The sequence below is a fragment of the Pogoniulus pusillus genome, chromosome 35 (assembly GCF_015220805.1).
Source record: "Pogoniulus pusillus isolate bPogPus1 chromosome 35, bPogPus1.pri, whole genome shotgun sequence".
In the NCBI taxonomy this organism is placed as follows: domain Eukaryota; kingdom Metazoa; phylum Chordata; class Aves; order Piciformes; family Lybiidae; genus Pogoniulus; species Pogoniulus pusillus.
Window position 1 is genome coordinate 62,067 of NC_087298.1, and position 16,891 is coordinate 78,957.

Below are 16,891 nucleotides of genomic sequence, written 5' to 3' on the forward strand. Positions count from 1 at the left end.
GGGGCATCAAGGAGGTAACGGCGACCAGGAACCTGGAAATAAATTGGCTGATGGAGAAGCTAAAATGGCTGCAGAGCAGCCTGGGACAGAGGCTTTAGCGCTCATTCCCACGGGCAACATTCAGCTCCCCGAAGCGAAACCAGAATCAGTTAAATATTGCAGGGAGGACCTTAAGCTGATTTCTGATTGAAAAGCACAGGAAGGATCAAATGGGTGGACGCATATTCCTGATGGCTGAATTGTGGTACCATATTAATAACACTGTGGAAGGTAAGCAGGGAAGAAGAGACTCAGAGCCACTGGGGAGCAGATGCCCTCTGTCAATTCCGAAGCAGAAGGACGGAAAGCTGCATTCTTCACACCACAGTTACACGAGTCTCTCAGCAATGTGAAACGCGTTTGAGGAGCAGTCCAAACACCTCTCTTAGGATACGCGTGGGAACAACAGGGAAGGGCAACTTTGCGGGGCAGGAGTGACAAAGAAAATTCTCAGGACTCCCCAGGGAAGGGGGCACAGGTATTTCTTGGTCTTGGCTGACACGTCCTCGGGATGGCCAGACTCTTGCCCCTGCGGGAGCCATGAAGCCTGGGAAGTCACTAAGGCTCTATTGAAGGAGAGCCTAGCACCGTTTGGAGTGCGAGCAATTGTATCACCTGACAGGGGAACACGATTTTCTTCCAAAACGGTCCAGCAAATTAGCACAGATGTGGGCATTGACTGGCAGCTGCATGCTCCCTGTCAGCCACAGGCTAGCGGCTGGGTGAAGAGAAAGAAAAGAACCACCTGGCAAGGCAAGAAATAGCGACACGAAGTCAAGAACTTAATCTCCATCGGTACAAGGTACTCCCCTTAGCTCTGCTGAGAATCCGAACCCAACCATGAACTAGAGCAGGAGATCTCTCACAAGCAGGGGAACAGCCTTTGGGTCAACACATAACAGAAGTACAGAAGCAGGCAAGATCGACTGGGGGAAAAAAAAAAAAAAGAGTGCTACCCAGGCAAGTCAGGGCTTGGATCGTCCTGCGCCTCCCGCTGAGTATGGGGACTGGCTACATGGTAAAGACTTGTGAGGAGGAAGGAGAAGTGAAAGGGACCGTACCAGATGACCACCCGCACTGCAGTAAAGGTCAGCAAACAGCCCAAGTGGAGAGACTTCAGAGAGGCTGGAGAGCTGGGCAGGGAGAAATTTAATGAAATCCAACAGTCTGGCACTTGGAGAAGCTCCTTGTGCAGAGAGCTTCCAAGCCCAGCTGGCCATTGCTCCGCTGGGCAAGCCGCTGGGCTTGCCCCGCTTGAGCAGGAGGCTGGACTGGTTGACCTCCAGAGGTCCCTTCCAAGCCTCACGACGCTGGGAGTCCAAGGCACAAGGCGCCGGTGGCGCAGCTGTTGCCCGGCGAGGGCCATCGGAGCCCGCCGAGGCCACCAGGAACCCGTCCGAGAGGCGCCGACTCCGCCTGAGGAAGCAGCAGTGCCCCCGGGGCTGGAGGGCCGCGGGCTCGTCACGGAAGGCGTCGGCAAGCCCGGGACCGCCGGCACGACGCGCCCGGTGCTGCCGGCGCCGCTGCCGCCCTGCCCCTCAGCGCCCTCCTCCGCAGGTCCTGGCCGGACCACAAGCAACGCGGCTGTGAGCGCTGTCTTCAGAGCGGCGCCGTACAGCGGACAGGACCCGGCCGGGCCGGGCCGGGCCGCCGAGGCTCATGCGGGCTGCGGGCGGCGGCGAGAGCGGGGAGGCGGCAACGGCCCTCGGCGGGCCGGCAGCCCGCGGCGAGTCGCTGACGGCGCTAAGCCTTTGCAGGTTGGCGGCGGCGCTCGGGGAGGGCACGGAGCGGCGGCGGGAGCTGGAGCAGCGGGCGGCGCGGAGCCGGGCCCCGCTGCGGCGCTGCTGAGTGCAGGGTGCTCTGTGACATCACAGTGCCCGGGGACATAGCAGAGCTGCAGCAAGGGCACCACTCCGGCAGTGCTAGTGAGCAGCAGCAGTGGCAGCTGCATTGGTAGTGAGCACAACATGGTGAAGGCTCAGCGAGCCGTGTCCTTCGCCCTCCTCCTGCTCTTGGTGCCCCTGTTAGGCTGGGAGGTTGAGGCTGTGCCTTGGCAAAGTGAGGGATCAGGTAGGTGGGCGGGCGACGGCAGTTCACCCGGTCCCCTGGCCTTCACTGCCCTGCCTATCAGGAGAGCCTTGAAGGGTCTCCTGGGAGCTCCCTGGTTGCCTTTGCCCACAGCTGGGGCTGCAGGCGGCACAGATGCAGCCTCACAGCTGCCTTCCGGGGCTGGCACTCACACAGGTGTCGGCGGGGGGTGGGTGGGTGCGTGCGTGTGTGTGTGCGTGTGTGTGTGTATGGCTTTGGGCTGCCTTTGAGATCTGTCAGCTCAAAGCCCAAATGCGACCGAGGTGACCCCGCTGTGTGTGTGCGCTGGGTCAGGGTGCTCCCTTCAGTGTCCTGCTGTTGGCTCAGGACAGTGTCTGCCACAGCCTCTGAGGTGAGACGCTGCTGTTTAGTTGCAGATGCAGGCATGGGGAGGGCATCCGCATCTCCTCAGCTGGGTCCTGTGCCAGAGCCCACCTGGCATCCCAGAGGTAAGTGGTCCCTCTTGACTTCCCACGGCAGAGTGAGCTTCAGCTTCCTCCTTGGGCCAAAGCTAACATGGGACTTTCCCTTCAGGCCCTCAGAGAGCCAAGTCCGTGGCTGCAAAAGCAAAGTCCTACCAGCACACATCAGAAATCCTAAAGGCAATCCTGAAGGACCTGGAGGGATCAGCCTACGGTGAGTGTCAGCGGTGCAGTGCAGAGCTGTGCAGTGACTCTCGGCTGCTTCAGCTCTCTGATGCCAGCTGTGCTTTAAGAACGTGCCTGTACCGTTCCTCTCGCTCTGGGGCACTCTGGGCTCTTCACTGCCACTTGGGAAAGTGCCTAGAATGTGGCTGCCAGACCTGGCACTTCAGCCTAGCCTGTGTGTCTCTTGCTCTTCCCGTGTGGTAGAGCTGCCACGATGTGAAGTGCTTCTCCAAAGGGTGCTTTCCCCAGCTCACCCTCTCCTTGTCCTCTCTGCGGGCAGTAATTTATCTCCATCTGCCAGCTGGCCAAAAGCACCAAACCGGGTGGAAACAAATCGCCGCAACCTCCTGGTCTCAACAGCTCAGGAGCTGCTGTCTCCTGGTAAACTGGGCAGTGCCTCCTGCTTCCATGCCCCTCCCTGAGTGGCTTGGTGTTTGGACTAGTGAGCGGGAGGCCCCCAAAGGCCTGGGCTCTGTTTCTAAGCCTCCCTGGTGTGCTTCGAGAAGCCTTGCTCCCTGCAGACTGCCTGTGCCTGCAGAGGAACGGTGCCTTGCAGTGACGCTGACAGATTTGCTCCCTACAGAGCTGGGCCCTGAGACCAAGGAGAAAGAGACGCTCCAGGAAGAAGGCCACAGACCCGAGGTGCCAGTCTCTGCCCAGAAAACAGGGGCAGGTAATTGCTGTCTTTTGGTCATCCAGGTCATCAGTCCCAGGGTACCTGCAGGCTCCCTTCTCCTCCTCCTGTGCCCACTGCTGGACAGCATCAGAGCAGGCTGCCAGCAGTGCGCAGGACACGCTAACGCAGAACTCTTCCTCCAGGTGAGGCTGGCAGGAGAAGCACAAACCCTGGGGATGCTCAGGATTTCCAGAAGTACTGCATAGAAGGTGTCGTGGCCGTCCTGGGCTCCGTACTCTTTGGGATGCTGCTGTGCTGTGCTCTCTGTGTGTGGAAGAGGAGGAGAGAGTGAGTTGCCGGGGTGTGCTGTGCTACACACCTGCACTAGGTGGCTGCTGTTGGCCATGAAGCAGGCAGGGCTGGGCCACCTGGGAGAGCCCACTGAGTTCCTGGGCAAACTCTGCTGAGGTTTCTGCTCGAAGATATTGCAAATGGCCTCTCAGCCTCTGGGCTTTCTTTTCTGAAACCCCTTCTCACTGTGGCACGTTGAGGCGCCAGTGGCTCGCACGTCCTGCCCAGCTTTGGGGCCCTGGGTTAGCCAGGCTCAGGCAGCCTTCATGGCACGGGCAGAGCCGGCAGGCTGGGATGGTCAGGGCCAGGAGGTGGCCATGGGCAGGCGAGCAGAGCCCAGGCAAGGGCTGCAGGCTGCCCTCTTTCCTGCACGGAGCTCTCCATGCCCCAGCTCCCACACGCAGCTGGCTGCCCTGCACTGTCTCGGCCAGCTGGCCCCACGGTCTCTTCTCTCCACAGGCGCCGCTCTGCAGCAGTGTGAGCCTCCCGGAGCAGCACCGCAGCTGCCCCCCACACCCGGAGGGAGGGAGGGAGGGAGGGAGGGACGGATGGACGGACAGACGGATGGGGCACGTCTTCAGGATGCATCCAGAGGCTCCTTTCTGACCACTGCCTCCCGTTTGTCAGCAATAAATACAGAGCAGCAGCAGTTGTCTGAGTCGTAGTGGCAGCAAACCCAGGGAACCACCAACCGCTGGGCCAGGCCTCCCCTGGGGGCATACAGGGATACTGGGCCTGCTCTGGGTAGGGGGCATTGAGGCCCGATCTGGCCTCACTGGTCGTGCTCGGAGTGGGACACTGTGGCCTAGTGGGCCTCGTGCAATGGAGAGAGATTTGGCTGGTGGAGGCCTACCGAGGCCTGTCTTGAGGCTTAGCCAGGGGAGGGCTAGGCCAGGATCGGTTCTGAATCTGTACATATGCTTCTGCCTTGGTACCTTGTGTCATTTTTTTGCTTTTGTAAATGGCATTTAACCTCTAGTTCTGTGCAAGTGTCTTTATTTACTCCTTTGGGGTAAATCCTTTCCGGCCTCAGCCCAGAGCTCTTTCCAGCTCACACCAAGGCACGTGCTCGCCATGTGATTTGGAGGGCAAGAGGCCTATCGACTGCACCAGTGAAACACATAAAACACGTAGAAGAAGTCTGAACCTTATTAGAGGCCGCGGAGTTACCACAGAGGGCGGCCGTGATGTGTTGCAAGGGGCATCAAGGAGGTAACGGCGACCAGGAACCTGGAAATAAATTGGCTGATGGAGAAGCTAAAATGGCTGCAGAGCAGCCTGGGACAGAGGCTTTAGCGCTCATTCCCACGGGCAACATTCAGCTCCCCGAAGCGAAACCAGAATCAGTTAAATATTGCAGGGAGGACCTTAAGCTGATTTCTGATTGAAAAGCACAGGAAGGATCAAATGGGTGGACGCATATTCCTGATGGCTGAATTGTGGTACCATATTAATAACACTGTGGAAGGTAAGCAGGGAAGAAGAGACTCAGAGCCACTGGGGAGCAGATGCCCTCTGTCAATTCCGAAGCAGAAGGACGGAAAGCTGCATTCTTCACACCACAGTTACACGAGTCTCTCAGCAATGTGAAACGCGTTTGAGGAGCAGTCCAAACACCTCTCTTAGGATACGCGTGGGAACAACAGGGAAGGGCAACTTTGCGGGGCAGGAGTGACAAAGAAAATTCTCAGGACTCCCCAGGGAAGGGGGCACAGGTATTTCTTGGTCTTGGCTGACACGTCCTCGGGATGGCCAGACTCTTGCCCCTGCGGGAGCCATGAAGCCTGGGAAGTCACTAAGGCTCTATTGAAGGAGAGCCTAGCACCGTTTGGAGTGCGAGCAATTGTATCACCTGACAGGGGAACACGATTTTCTTCCAAAACGGTCCAGCAAATTAGCACAGATGTGGGCATTGACTGGCAGCTGCATGCTCCCTGTCAGCCACAGGCTAGCGGCTGGGTGAAGAGAAAGAAAAGAACCACCTGGCAAGGCAAGAAATAGCGACACGAAGTCAAGAACTTAATCTCCATCGGTACAAGGTACTCCCCTTAGCTCTGCTGAGAATCCGAACCCAACCATGAACTAGAGCAGGAGATCTCTCACAAGCAGGGGAACAGCCTTTGGGTCAACACATAACAGAAGTACAGAAGCAGGCAAGATCGACTGGGGGAAAAAAAAAAAAAAAGAGTGCTACCCAGGCAAGTCAGGGCTTGGATCGTCCTGCGCCTCCCGCTGAGTATGGGGACTGGCTACATGGTAAAGACTTGTGAGGAGGAAGGAGAAGTGAAAGGGACCGTACCAGATGACCACCCGCACTGCAGTAAAGGTCAGCAAACAGCCCAAGTGGAGAGACTTCAGAGAGGCTGGAGAGCTGGGCAGGGAGAAATTTAATGAAATCCAACAGTCTGGCACTTGGAGAAGCTCCTTGTGCAGAGAGCTTCCAAGCCCAGCTGGCCATTGCTCCGCTGGGCAAGCCGCTGGGCTTGCCCCGCTTGAGCAGGAGGCTGGACTGGTTGACCTCCAGAGGTCCCTTCCAAGCCTCACGACGCTGGGAGTCCAAGGCACAAGGCGCCGGTGGCGCAGCTGTTGCCCGGCGAGGGCCATCGGAGCCCGCCGAGGCCACCAGGAACCCGTCCGAGAGGCGCCGACTCCGCCTGAGGAAGCAGCAGTGCCCCCGGGGCTGGAGGGCCGCGGGCTCGTCACGGAAGGCGTCGGCAAGCCCGGGACCGCCGGCACGACGCGCCCGGGGCTGCCGGCGCCGCTGCCGCCCTGCCCCTCAGCGCCCTCCTCCGCAGGTCCTGGCCGGACCACAAGCAACGCGGCTGTGAGCGCTGTCTTCAGAGCGGCGCCGTACAGCGGACAGGACCCGGCCGGGCCGGGCCGGGCCGCCGAGGCTCATGCGGGCTGCGGGCGGCGGCGAGAGCGGGGAGGCGGCAACGGCCCTCGGCGGGCCGGCAGCCCGCGGCGAGTCGCTGACGGCGCTAAGCCTTTGCAGGTTGGCGGCGGCGCTCGGGGAGGGCACGGAGCGGCGGCGGGAGCTGGAGCAGCGGGCGGCGCGGAGCCGGGCCCCGCTGCGGCGCTGCTGAGTGCAGGGTGCTCTGTGACATCACAGTGCCCGGGGACATAGCAGAGCTGCAGCAAGGGCACCACTCCGGCAGTGCTAGTGAGCAGCAGCAGTGGCAGCTGCATTGGTAGTGAGCACAACATGGTGAAGGCTCAGCGAGCCGTGTCCTTCGCCCTCCTCCTGCTCTTGGTGCCCCTGTTAGGCTGGGAGGTTGAGGCTGTGCCTTGGCAAAGTGAGGGATCAGGTAGGTGGGCGGGCGACGGCAGTTCACCCGGTCCCCTGGCCTTCACTGCCCTGCCTATCAGGAGAGCCTTGAAGGGTCTCCTGGGAGCTCCCTGGTTGCCTTTGCCCACAGCTGGGGCTGCAGGCGGCACAGACGCAGCCTCACAGCTGCCTTCCGGGGCTGGCACTCACACAGGTGTCGGCGGGGGGTGGGTGGGTGCGTGCGTGTGTGTGTGCGTGTGTGTGTGTATGGCTTTGGGCTGCCTTTGAGATCTGTCAGCTCAAAGCCCAAATGCGACCGAGGTGACCCCGCTGTGTGTGTGCGCTGGGTCAGGGTGCTCCCTTCAGTGTCCTGCTGTTGGCTCAGGACAGTGTCTGCCACAGCCTCTGAGGTGAGACGCTGCTGTTTAGTTGCAGATGCAGGCATGGGGAGGGCATCCGCATCTCCTCAGCTGGGTCCTGTGCCAGAGCCCACCTGGCATCCCAGGGGTAAGTGGTCCCTCTTGACTTCCCACGGCAGAGTGAGCTTCAGCTTCCTCCTTGGGCCAAAGCTAACATGGGACTTTCCCTTCAGGCCCTCAGAGAGCCAAGTCCGTGGCTGCAAAAGCAAAGTCCTACCAGCACACATCAGAAATCCTAAAGGCAATCCTGAAGGACCTGGAGGGATCAGCCTACGGTGAGTGTCAGCGGTGCAGTGCAGAGCTGTGCAGTGACTCTCGGCTGCTTCAGCTCTCTGATGCCAGCTGTGCTTTAGAGAACGTGCCTGTACCGTTCCTCTCGCTCTGGGGCACTCTGGGCTCTTCACTGCCACTTGGGAAAGTGCCTAGAATGTGGCTGCCAGACCTGGCACTTCAGCCTAGCCTGTGTGTCTCTTGCTCTTCCCGTGTGGTAGAGCTGCCACGATGTGAAGTGCTTCTCCAAAGGGTGCTTTCCCCAGCTCACCCTCTCCTTGTCCTCTCTGCGGGCAGTAATTTATCTCCATCTGCCAGCTGGCCAAAAGCACCAAACCGGGTGGAAACAAATCGCCGCAACCTCCTGGTCTCAACAGCTCAGGAGCTGCTGTCTCCTGGTAAACTGGGCAGTGCCTCCTGCTTCCATGCCCCTCCCTGAGTGGCTTGGTGTTTGGACTAGTGAGCGGGAGGCCCCCAAAGGCCTGGGCTCTGTTTCTAAGCCTCCCTGGTGTGCTTCGAGAAGCCTTGCTCCCTGCAGACTGCCTGTGCCTGCAGAGGAACGGTGCCTTGCAGTGACGCTGACAGATTTGCTCCCTACAGAGCTGGGCCCTGAGACCAAGGAGAAAGAGACGCTCCAGGAAGAAGGCCACAGACCCGAGGTGCCAGTCTCTGCCCAGAAAACAGGGGCAGGTAATTGCTGTCTTTTGGTCATCCAGGTCATCAGTCCCAGGGTACCTGCAGGCTCCCTTCTCCTCCTCCTGTGCCCACTGCTGGACAGCATCAGAGCAGGCTGCCAGCAGTGCGCAGGACACGCTAACGCAGAACTCTTCCTCCAGGTGAGGCTGGCAGGAGAAGCACAAACCCTGGGGATGCTCAGGATTTCCAGAAGTACTGCATAGAAGGTGTCGTGGCCGTCCTGGGCTCCGTACTCTTTGGGATGCTGCTGTGCTGTGCTCTCTGTGTGTGGAAGAGGAGGAGAGAGTGAGTTGCCGGGGTGTGCTGTGCTACACACCTGCACTAGGTGGCTGCTGTTGGCCATGAAGCAGGCAGGGCTGGGCCACCTGGGAGAGCCCACTGAGTTCCTGGGCAAACTCTGCTGAGGTTTCTGCTCGAAGATATTGCAAATGGCCTCTCAGCCTCTGGGCTTTCTTTTCTGAAACCCCTTCTCACTGTGGCACGTTGAGGCGCCAGTGGCTCGCACGTCCTGCCCAGCTTTGGGGCCCTGGGTTAGCCAGGCTCAGGCAGCCTTCATGGCACGGGCAGAGCCGGCAGGCTGGGATGGTCAGGGCCAGGAGGTGGCCATGGGCAGGCGAGCAGAGCCCAGGCAAGGGCTGCAGGCTGCCCTCTTTCCTGCACGGAGCTCTCCATGCCCCAGCTCCCACACGCAGCTGGCTGCCCTGCACTGTCTCGGCCAGCTGGCCCCACGGTCTCTTCTCTCCACAGGCGCCGCTCTGCAGCAGTGTGAGCCTCCCGGAGCAGCACCGCAGCTGCCCCCCACACCCGGAGGGAGGGAGGGAGGGAGGGAGGGACGGATGGACGGACGGACGGATGGGGCACGTCTTCAGGATGCATCCAGAGGCTCCTTTCTGACCACTGCCTCCCGTTTGTCAGCAATAAATACAGAGCAGCAGCAGTTGTCTGAGTCGTAGTGGCAGCAAACCCAGGGAACCACCAACCGCTGGGCCAGGCCTCCCCTGGGGGCATACAGGGATACTGGGCCTGCTCTGGGTAGGGGGCATTGAGGCCCGATCTGGCCTCACTGGTCGTGCTCGGAGTGGGACACTGTGGCCTAGTGGGCCTCGTGCAATGGAGAGAGATTTGGCTGGTGGAGGCCTACCGAGGCCTGTCTTGAGGCTTAGCCAGGGGAGGGCTAGGCCAGGATCGGTTCTGAATCTGTACATATGCTTCTGCCTTGGTACCTTGTGTCATTTTTTTGCTTTTGTAAATGGCATTTAACCTCTAGTTCTGTGCAAGTGTCTTTATTTACTCCTTTGGGGTAAATCCTTTCCGGCCTCAGCCCAGAGCTCTTTCCAGCTCACACCAAGGCACGTGCTCGCCATGTGATTTGGAGGGCAAGAGGCCTATCGACTGCACCAGTGAAACACATAAAACACGTAGAAGAAGTCTGAACCTTATTAGAGGCCGCGGAGTTACCACAGAGGGCGGCCGTGATGTGTTGCAAGGGGCATCAAGGAGGTAACGGCGACCAGGAACCTGGAAATAAATTGGCTGATGGAGAAGCTAAAATGGCTGCAGAGCAGCCTGGGACAGAGGCTTTAGCGCTCATTCCCACGGGCAACATTCAGCTCCCCGAAGCGAAACCAGAATCAGTTAAATATTGCAGGGAGGACCTTAAGCTGATTTCTGATTGAAAAGCACAGGAAGGATCAAATGGGTGGACGCATATTCCTGATGGCTGAATTGTGGTACCATATTAATACACTGTGGAAGGTAAGCAGGGAAGAAGAGACTCAGAGCCACTGGGGAGCAGATGCCCTCTGTCAATTCCGAAGCAGAAGGACAGAAAGCTGCATTCTTCACACCACAGTTACACGAGTCTCTCAGCAATGTGAAACGCCTTTGAGGAGCAGTCCAAACACCTCTCTTAGGATACGCGTGGGAACAACAGGGAAGGGCAACTTTGCGGGGCAGGAGTGACAAAGAAAATTCTCAGGACTCCCCAGGGAAGGGGGCACAGGTATTTCTTGGTCTTGGCTGACACGTCCTCGGGATGGCCAGACTCTTGCCCCTGCGGGAGCCATGAAGCCTGGGAAGTCACTAAGGCTCTATTGAAGGAGAGCCTAGCACCGTTTGGAGTGCGAGCAATTGTATCACCTGACAGGGGAACACGATTTTCTTCCAAAACGGTCCAGCAAATTAGCACAGATGTGGGCATTGACTGGCAGCTGCATGCTCCCTGTCAGCCACAGGCTAGCGGCTGGGTGAAGAGAAAGAAAAGAACCACCTGGCAAGGCAAGAAATAGCGACACGAAGTCAAGAACTTAATCTCCATCGGTACAAGGTACTCCCCTTAGCTCTGCTGAGAATCCGAACCCAACCATGAACTAGAGCAGGAGATCTCTCACAAGCAGGGGAACAGCCTTTGGGTCAACACATAACAGAAGTACAGAAGCAGGCAAGATCGACTGGGGGAAAAAAAAAAAAAAAGAGTGCTACCCAGACAAGTCAGGGCTTGGATCGTCCTGCGCCTCCCGCTGAGTATGGGGACTGGCTACATGGTAAAGACTTGTGAGGAGGAAGGAGAAGTGAAAGGGACCGTACCAGATGACCACCCGCACTGCAGTAAAGGTCAGCAAACAGCCCAAGTGGAGAGACTTCAGAGAGGCTGGAGAGCTGGGCAGGGAGAAATTTAATGAAATCCAACAGTCTGGCACTTGGAGAAGCTCCTTGTGCAGAGAGCTTCCAAGCCCAGCTGGCCATTGCTCCGCTGGGCAAGCCGCTGGGCTTGCCCCGCTTGAGCAGGAGGCTGGACTGGTTGATCTCCAGAGGTCCCTTCCAAGCCTCACGACGCTGGGAGTCCAAGGCACAAGGCGCCGGTGGCGCAGCTGTTGCCCGGCGAGGGCCATCGGAGCCCGCCGAGGCCACCAGGAACCCGTCCGAGAGGCGCCGACTCCGCCTGAGGAAGCAGCAGTGCCCCCGGGGCTGGAGGGCCGCGGGCTCGTCACGGAAGGCGTCGGCAAGCCCGGGACCGCCGGCACGACGCGCCCGGTGCTGCCGGCGCCGCTGCCGCCCTGCCCCTCAGCGCCCTCCTCCGCAGGTCCTGGCCGGACCACAAGCAACGCGGCTGTGAGCGCTGTCTTCAGAGCGGCGCCGTACAGCGGACAGGACCCGGCCGGGCCGGGCCGGGCCGCCGAGGCTCATGCGGGCTGCGGGCGGCGGCGAGAGCGGGGAGGCGGCAACGGTCCTCGGCGGGCCGGCAGCCCGCGGCGAGTCGCTGACGGCGCTAAGCCTTTGCAGGTTGGCGGCGGCGCTCGGGGAGGGCACGGAGCGGCGGCGGGAGCTGGAGCAGCGGGCGGCGCGGAGCCGGGCCCCGCTGCGGCGCTGCTGAGTGCAGGGTGCTCTGTGACATCACAGTGCCCGGGGACATAGCAGAGCTGCAGCAAGGGCACCACTCCGGCAGTGCTAGTGAGCAGCAGCAGTGGCAGCTGCATTGGTAGTGAGCACAACATGGTGAAGGCTCAGCGAGCCGTGTCCTTCGCCCTTCTCCTGCTCTTGGTGCCCCTGTTAGGCTGGGAGGTTGAGGCTGTGCCTTGGCAAAGTGAGGGATCAGGTAGGTGGGGCGGGCGACGGCAGTTCACCCGGTCCCCTGGCCTTCACTGCCCTGCCTATCAGGAGAGCCTTGAAGGGTCTCCTGGGAGCTCCCTGGTTGCCTTTGCCCACAGCTGGGGCTGCAGGCGGCACAGACGCAGCCTCACAGCTGTCTTCCGGGGCTGGCACTCACACAGGTGTCGGCGGGGGGTGGGTGGGTGCGTGCGTGTGTGTGTGCGTGTGTGTGTGTATGGCTTTGGGCTGCCTTTGAGATCTGTCAGCTCAAAGCCCAAATGCGACCGAGGTGACCCCGCTGTGTGTGTGCGCTGGGTCAGGGTGCTCCCTTCAGTGTCCTGCTGTTGGCTCAGGACAGTGTCTGCCACAGCCTCTGAGGTGAGACGCTGCTGTTTAGTTGCAGATGCAGGCATGGGGAGGGCATCCACATCTCCTCAGCTGGGTCCTGTGCCAGAGCCCACCTGGCATCCCAGGGGTAAGTGGTCCCTCTTGACTTCCCACGGCAGAGTGAGCTTCAGCTTCCTCCTTGGGCCAAAGCTAACATGGGACTTTCCCTTCAGGCCCTCAGAGAGCCAAGTCCGTGGCTGCAAAAGCAAAGTCCTACCAGCACACATCAGAAATCCTAAAGGCAATCCTGAAGGACCTGGAGGGATCAGCCTACGGTGAGTGTCAGCGGTGCAGTGCAGAGCTGTGCAGTGACTCTCGGCTGCTTCAGCTCTCTGATGCCAGCTGTGCTTTAGAGAACGTGCCTGTACCGTTCCTCTCGCTCTGAGGCACTCTGGGCTCTTCACTGCCACTTGGGAAAGTGCCTAGAATGTGGCTGCCAGACCTGGCACTTCAGCCTAGCCTGTGTGTCTCTTGCTCTTCCCGTGTGGTAGAGCTGCCACGATGTGAAGTGCTTCTCCAAAGGGTGCTTTCCCCAGCTCACCCTCTCCTTGTCCTCTCTGCGGGCAGTAATTTATCTCCATCTGCCAGCTGGCCAAAAGCACCAAACCGGGTGGAAACAAATCGCCGCAACCTCCTGGTCTCAACAGCTCAGGAGCTGCTGTCTCCTGGTAAACTGGGCAGTGCCTCCTGCTTCCATGCCCCTCCCTGAGTGGCTTGGTGTTTGGACTAGTGAGTGGGAGGCCCCCAAAGGCCTGGGCTCTGTTTCTAAGCCTCCCTGGTGTGCTTCGAGAAGCCTTGCTCCCTGCAGACTGCCTGTGCCTGCAGAGGAACGGTGCCTTGCAGTGACGCTGACAGATTTGCTCCCTACAGAGCTGGGCCCTGAGACCAAGGAGAAAGAGACGCTCCAGGAAGAAGGCCACAGACCCGAGGTGCCAGTCTCTGCCCAGAAAACAGGGGCAGGTAATTGCTGTCTTTTGGTCATCCAGGTCATCAGTCCCAGGGTACCTGCAGGCTCCCTTCTCCTCCTCCTGTGCCCACTGCTGGACAGCATCAGAGCAGGCTGCCAGCAGTGCGCAGGACACGCTAACGCAGAACTCTTCCTCCAGGTGAGGCTGGCAGGAGAAGCACAAACCCTGGGGATGCTCAGGATTTCCAGAAGTACTGCATAGAAGGTGTCGTGGCCGTCCTGGGCTCCGTACTCTTTGGGATGCTGCTGTGCTGTGCTCTCTGTGTGTGGAAGAGGAGGAGAGAGTGAGTTGCCGGGGTGTGCTGTGCTACACACCTGCACTAGGTGGCTGCTGTTGGCCATGAAGCAGGCAGGGCTGGGCCACCTGGGAGAGCCCACTGAGTTCCTGGGCAAACTCTGCTGAGGTTTCTGCTCGAAGATATTGCAAATGGCCTCTCAGCCTCTGGGCTTTCTTTTCTGAAACCCCTTCTCACTGTGGCACGTTGAGGCGCCAGTGGCTCGCACGTCCTGCCCAGCTTTGGGGCCCTGGGTTAGCCAGGCTCAGGCAGCCTTCATGGCACGGGCAGAGCCGGCAGGCTGGGATGGTCAGGGCCAGGAGGTGGCCATGGGCAGGCGAGCAGAGCCCAGGCAAGGGCTGCAGGCTGCCCTCTTTCCTGCACGGAGCTCTCCATGCCCCAGCTCCCACACGCAGCTGGCTGCCCTGCACTGTCTCGGCCAGCTGGCCCCACGGTCTCTTCTCTCCACAGGCGCCGCTCTGCAGCAGTGTGAGCCCGGAGCAGCACCGCAGCTGCCCCCCACACCCGGAGGGAGGGAGGGAGGGAGGGACGGATGGACGGACGGACGGATGGGGCACGTCTTCAGGATGCATCCAGAGGCTCCTTTCTGACCACTGCCTCCCGTTTGTCAGCAATAAATACAGAGCAGCAGCAGTTGTCTGAGTCGTAGTGGCAGCAAACCCAGGGAACCACCAACCGCTGGGCCAGGCCTCCCCTGGGGGCATACAGGGATACTGGGCCTGCTCTGGGTAGGGGGCATTGAGGCCTGATCTGGCCTCACTGGTCGTGCTCGGAGTGGGACACTGTGGCCTAGTGGGCCTCGTGCAATGGAGAGAGATTTGGCTGGTGGAGGCCTACCGAGGCCCTGGGGGTTCTTTGCAGCCCAAAGAGTTCCCTGGTTCCCTGACTCCATCAGGAGTTGCAGCGTAAGAGGTTTTGTTCTGTTTGCAGCCAGAGGAGTCCAGTGCAGCTCCCTCTGCCACCTCTGGTGCCTCTGCCGCAGCTGCTGCTGCAATGCCCCAGACACCGAGCCAGGAGCAGCTGCTGAGGCACCAACTGCTTGTGAAGGAGAAGCAGGTGCTGAAGCTTCGGCAGAAGCTGTCCAAGCTGGAGCAGGCTGGAGCACAGCTGGTGAGTAGGACAGGTGGGGACCCTGCTCTGGTGAGGCTCAGCTTCTGTGGGGCAGTCCTTGGGTGTCCTGGTGACTGCCAGCATCACTTGGCATGGAGCAAGGCGAGTCCAGCTGGGGAGCTTGGGCAGCATTTGCTAATGGAAAAGCCTTGAGAGCTGCACTGCAAATGGAGGCCAAAGCAGGGGGATTTGTTGGGGTTTTCTTCTGAGCTTCCCTCACAATGATCCCTGCCTCTGCTCTTGCTGCTGCTCAGGCAGGAGAGATGACCTCCATGCAGGCAGAAGCACAGGGCAGAGAGGAAGGGAGAGCAAGGGGCAGCGAGCAGCCTGCTGAGGCACAGCTGCCACCTGCCCACCCTGCGCAGGGACTGCAGGGGAGAGCACTCAAGAGGAGAGTGAGAAGTTTGTTTCCCCTTTCATCACCTCCTAAAATGAGAAGGGTCCATCAGGGAGGCCCTGAGCAGTGCCAGGTGGAAGCAGACAGCCAAGCAGCAGCAGCAGCTGGCAGCAGGAGCTGATGTCCTCTCTCTGTGGAGTGGTTTCTGAAGCTGTGAGGTTATGCCCTTACTGCCAGGCTCAGCATTCTTGTTCTGAAGAAACACAGACAGTTGGAGATCTCTTGATGGTGCCTGCTCTGCAGGAGAGGTGGCTCTGAACCACAGGCTCTGCCACTGTCTGACCCCGGCGTAAGGAACGGGATGGCTGCAGTGTGTTGTGCTCTGCAACGAGGCAGTTGGGCATATTCTGGGTTAGATTTGGCAACCTTTGGGTGCCTGTGAGGGACAAAAAGGTGTTTCTGATCCTTGAGTGGCTTAGCTCTAGGTCATTTATTCTTTCTGTCTAAACACATGAATGGCTGCTGTGCTGCAGTGATGTTGTCAGTGGTGCTGAGCAGACCTGCATGAACCTAGTTGCCAACTCACCGTTTTGGGGGGAAAAAAGTTGGGTTTTGGCATATTCAAATAAAGCAAATACAAACTATGTTAAATGTGTGGAAGTTTTACTGAGAAGACATTGGAATTTGCTATGAAAGAAACCCCTGGTTTAGGTTTGCTCTTGAAGTCCCTTGGGTGGGCATTGCTCTCAGTCAGGGCCTTATTTGGCTGCAAGGTCCAACACCTTCTCCAAGGCTGGACTCCAGCTGTGACCGTTTGCACATCCTGGTAAGCACGCAGGGTGCTGGGTGTGGAGAGGCAGGAGCCTGCCTGACAGTGAGCAGTTGGTATGGAGAGAGGCAGGGAAGTGCCTAGAGCAGAGCTAGACCAAGGGCAGGGCCCCGTGGCCTGCAGGCTGCTGAGCAGAGGGGAGCTGTCCAGCCTTAGCAGCAGGCTGAGTGCAGGCCTTGATGCGCAGCCCAGAGGAGGGATTGATTTCTTGTGGAGTAGGAGCTGATGGAAATAAAGATGCCACTGGCACTTGATCTGGACAGCCCTGGCAGTGGCCTGGCTCTTCACAGCTGGCACTCTGCAGTCCCTGGAGGGGTGCTTTGGGCTCTTGGCCACCTGTGCAGCACAGCAGCTCCTCTGCAAGGGCAGAGCACCCTTTTCTCTCCAGCATGGTGCTGCTTGTGATCTTGGGGCAAGCGGAGCTCCATCTGCCACACTGCCATGGGTGCAGCCAGGGGTGCCAGGGTCTTCTGCTGGGCCTCCCCAGGCAGTGCCCAGGTCTGTTGTGGGGTGAGGCATGCAGATGTGAGCTCAGGCCTGTCCGCTAGGGAAGGAACAGTGCAAGCAGTGGAGTGCCACTGAAATACCACTGCAGAGGTAGCTTCAGCTTCTCCTGTGCTCTGGGCACCTCACTTGTGCAGCCAAGAGCTTACCTGTTTCTAGAGATGCATTTTTAGTGCAAGCTACAGTCCAGCACAGCAAGACAGGACACAAACCCCTCTGTGCCCTGCAGTCTGACAGACCTCACAGACATACAAATGCCACAGAGCTTTTCCTGAAGCCTATTTTTACAGAGGGCTGGAATCAGTGACAATTTGAATGCCCTTGCACAAGAGTTGCTTTCCCACCTGCTTTCCAACTTGCAGCAGTTCCCTTGCAGCTCTGCTGCTCACCTCTGTGCTTTCCCCATGCAGGAAGAGCCACTCTGACAGTGGGGAGACAGGAGGAACTCTTTGCTTCCAATGCCAATCACTCTCTCTGGC

At 59.3% G+C, this 16,891-nt stretch overlaps 1 protein-coding gene across 1 annotated transcript; it reads left to right on the plus strand.

The window, feature by feature from the left end:
* The first annotated feature begins 1,039 nt into the window (after positions 1 to 1,039).
* Positions 1,040 to 4,283, plus strand: LOC135190036 (uncharacterized). Its single transcript, XM_064170924.1, has 7 exons — positions 1,040 to 1,057; positions 1,302 to 1,796; positions 2,499 to 2,580; positions 2,662 to 2,763; positions 3,358 to 3,447; positions 3,594 to 3,738; positions 4,201 to 4,283. Exons 1-7 carry the CDS (start codon positions 1,040 to 1,042, stop codon positions 4,220 to 4,222), a joined length of 954 nt encoding a protein of 317 aa, XP_064026994.1. The 3' UTR covers positions 4,223 to 4,283.
* Positions 4,284 to 16,891: the final 12,608 nt, after the last annotated feature.

Coding starts and splice junctions, on each gene's coding strand:
- LOC135190036 (XM_064170924.1), top strand. Junction 1,797..2,498: donor ACGGCGCTAAGCCTTTGCAG/GTTGGCGGCGGC, acceptor GCTGCTGTTTAG/TTGCAGATGCAGGCATGGGG. Junction 2,764..3,357: donor CCTGGAGGGATCAGCCTACG/GTGAGTGTCAGC, acceptor TGCTCCCTACAG/AGCTGGGCCCTGAGACCAAG.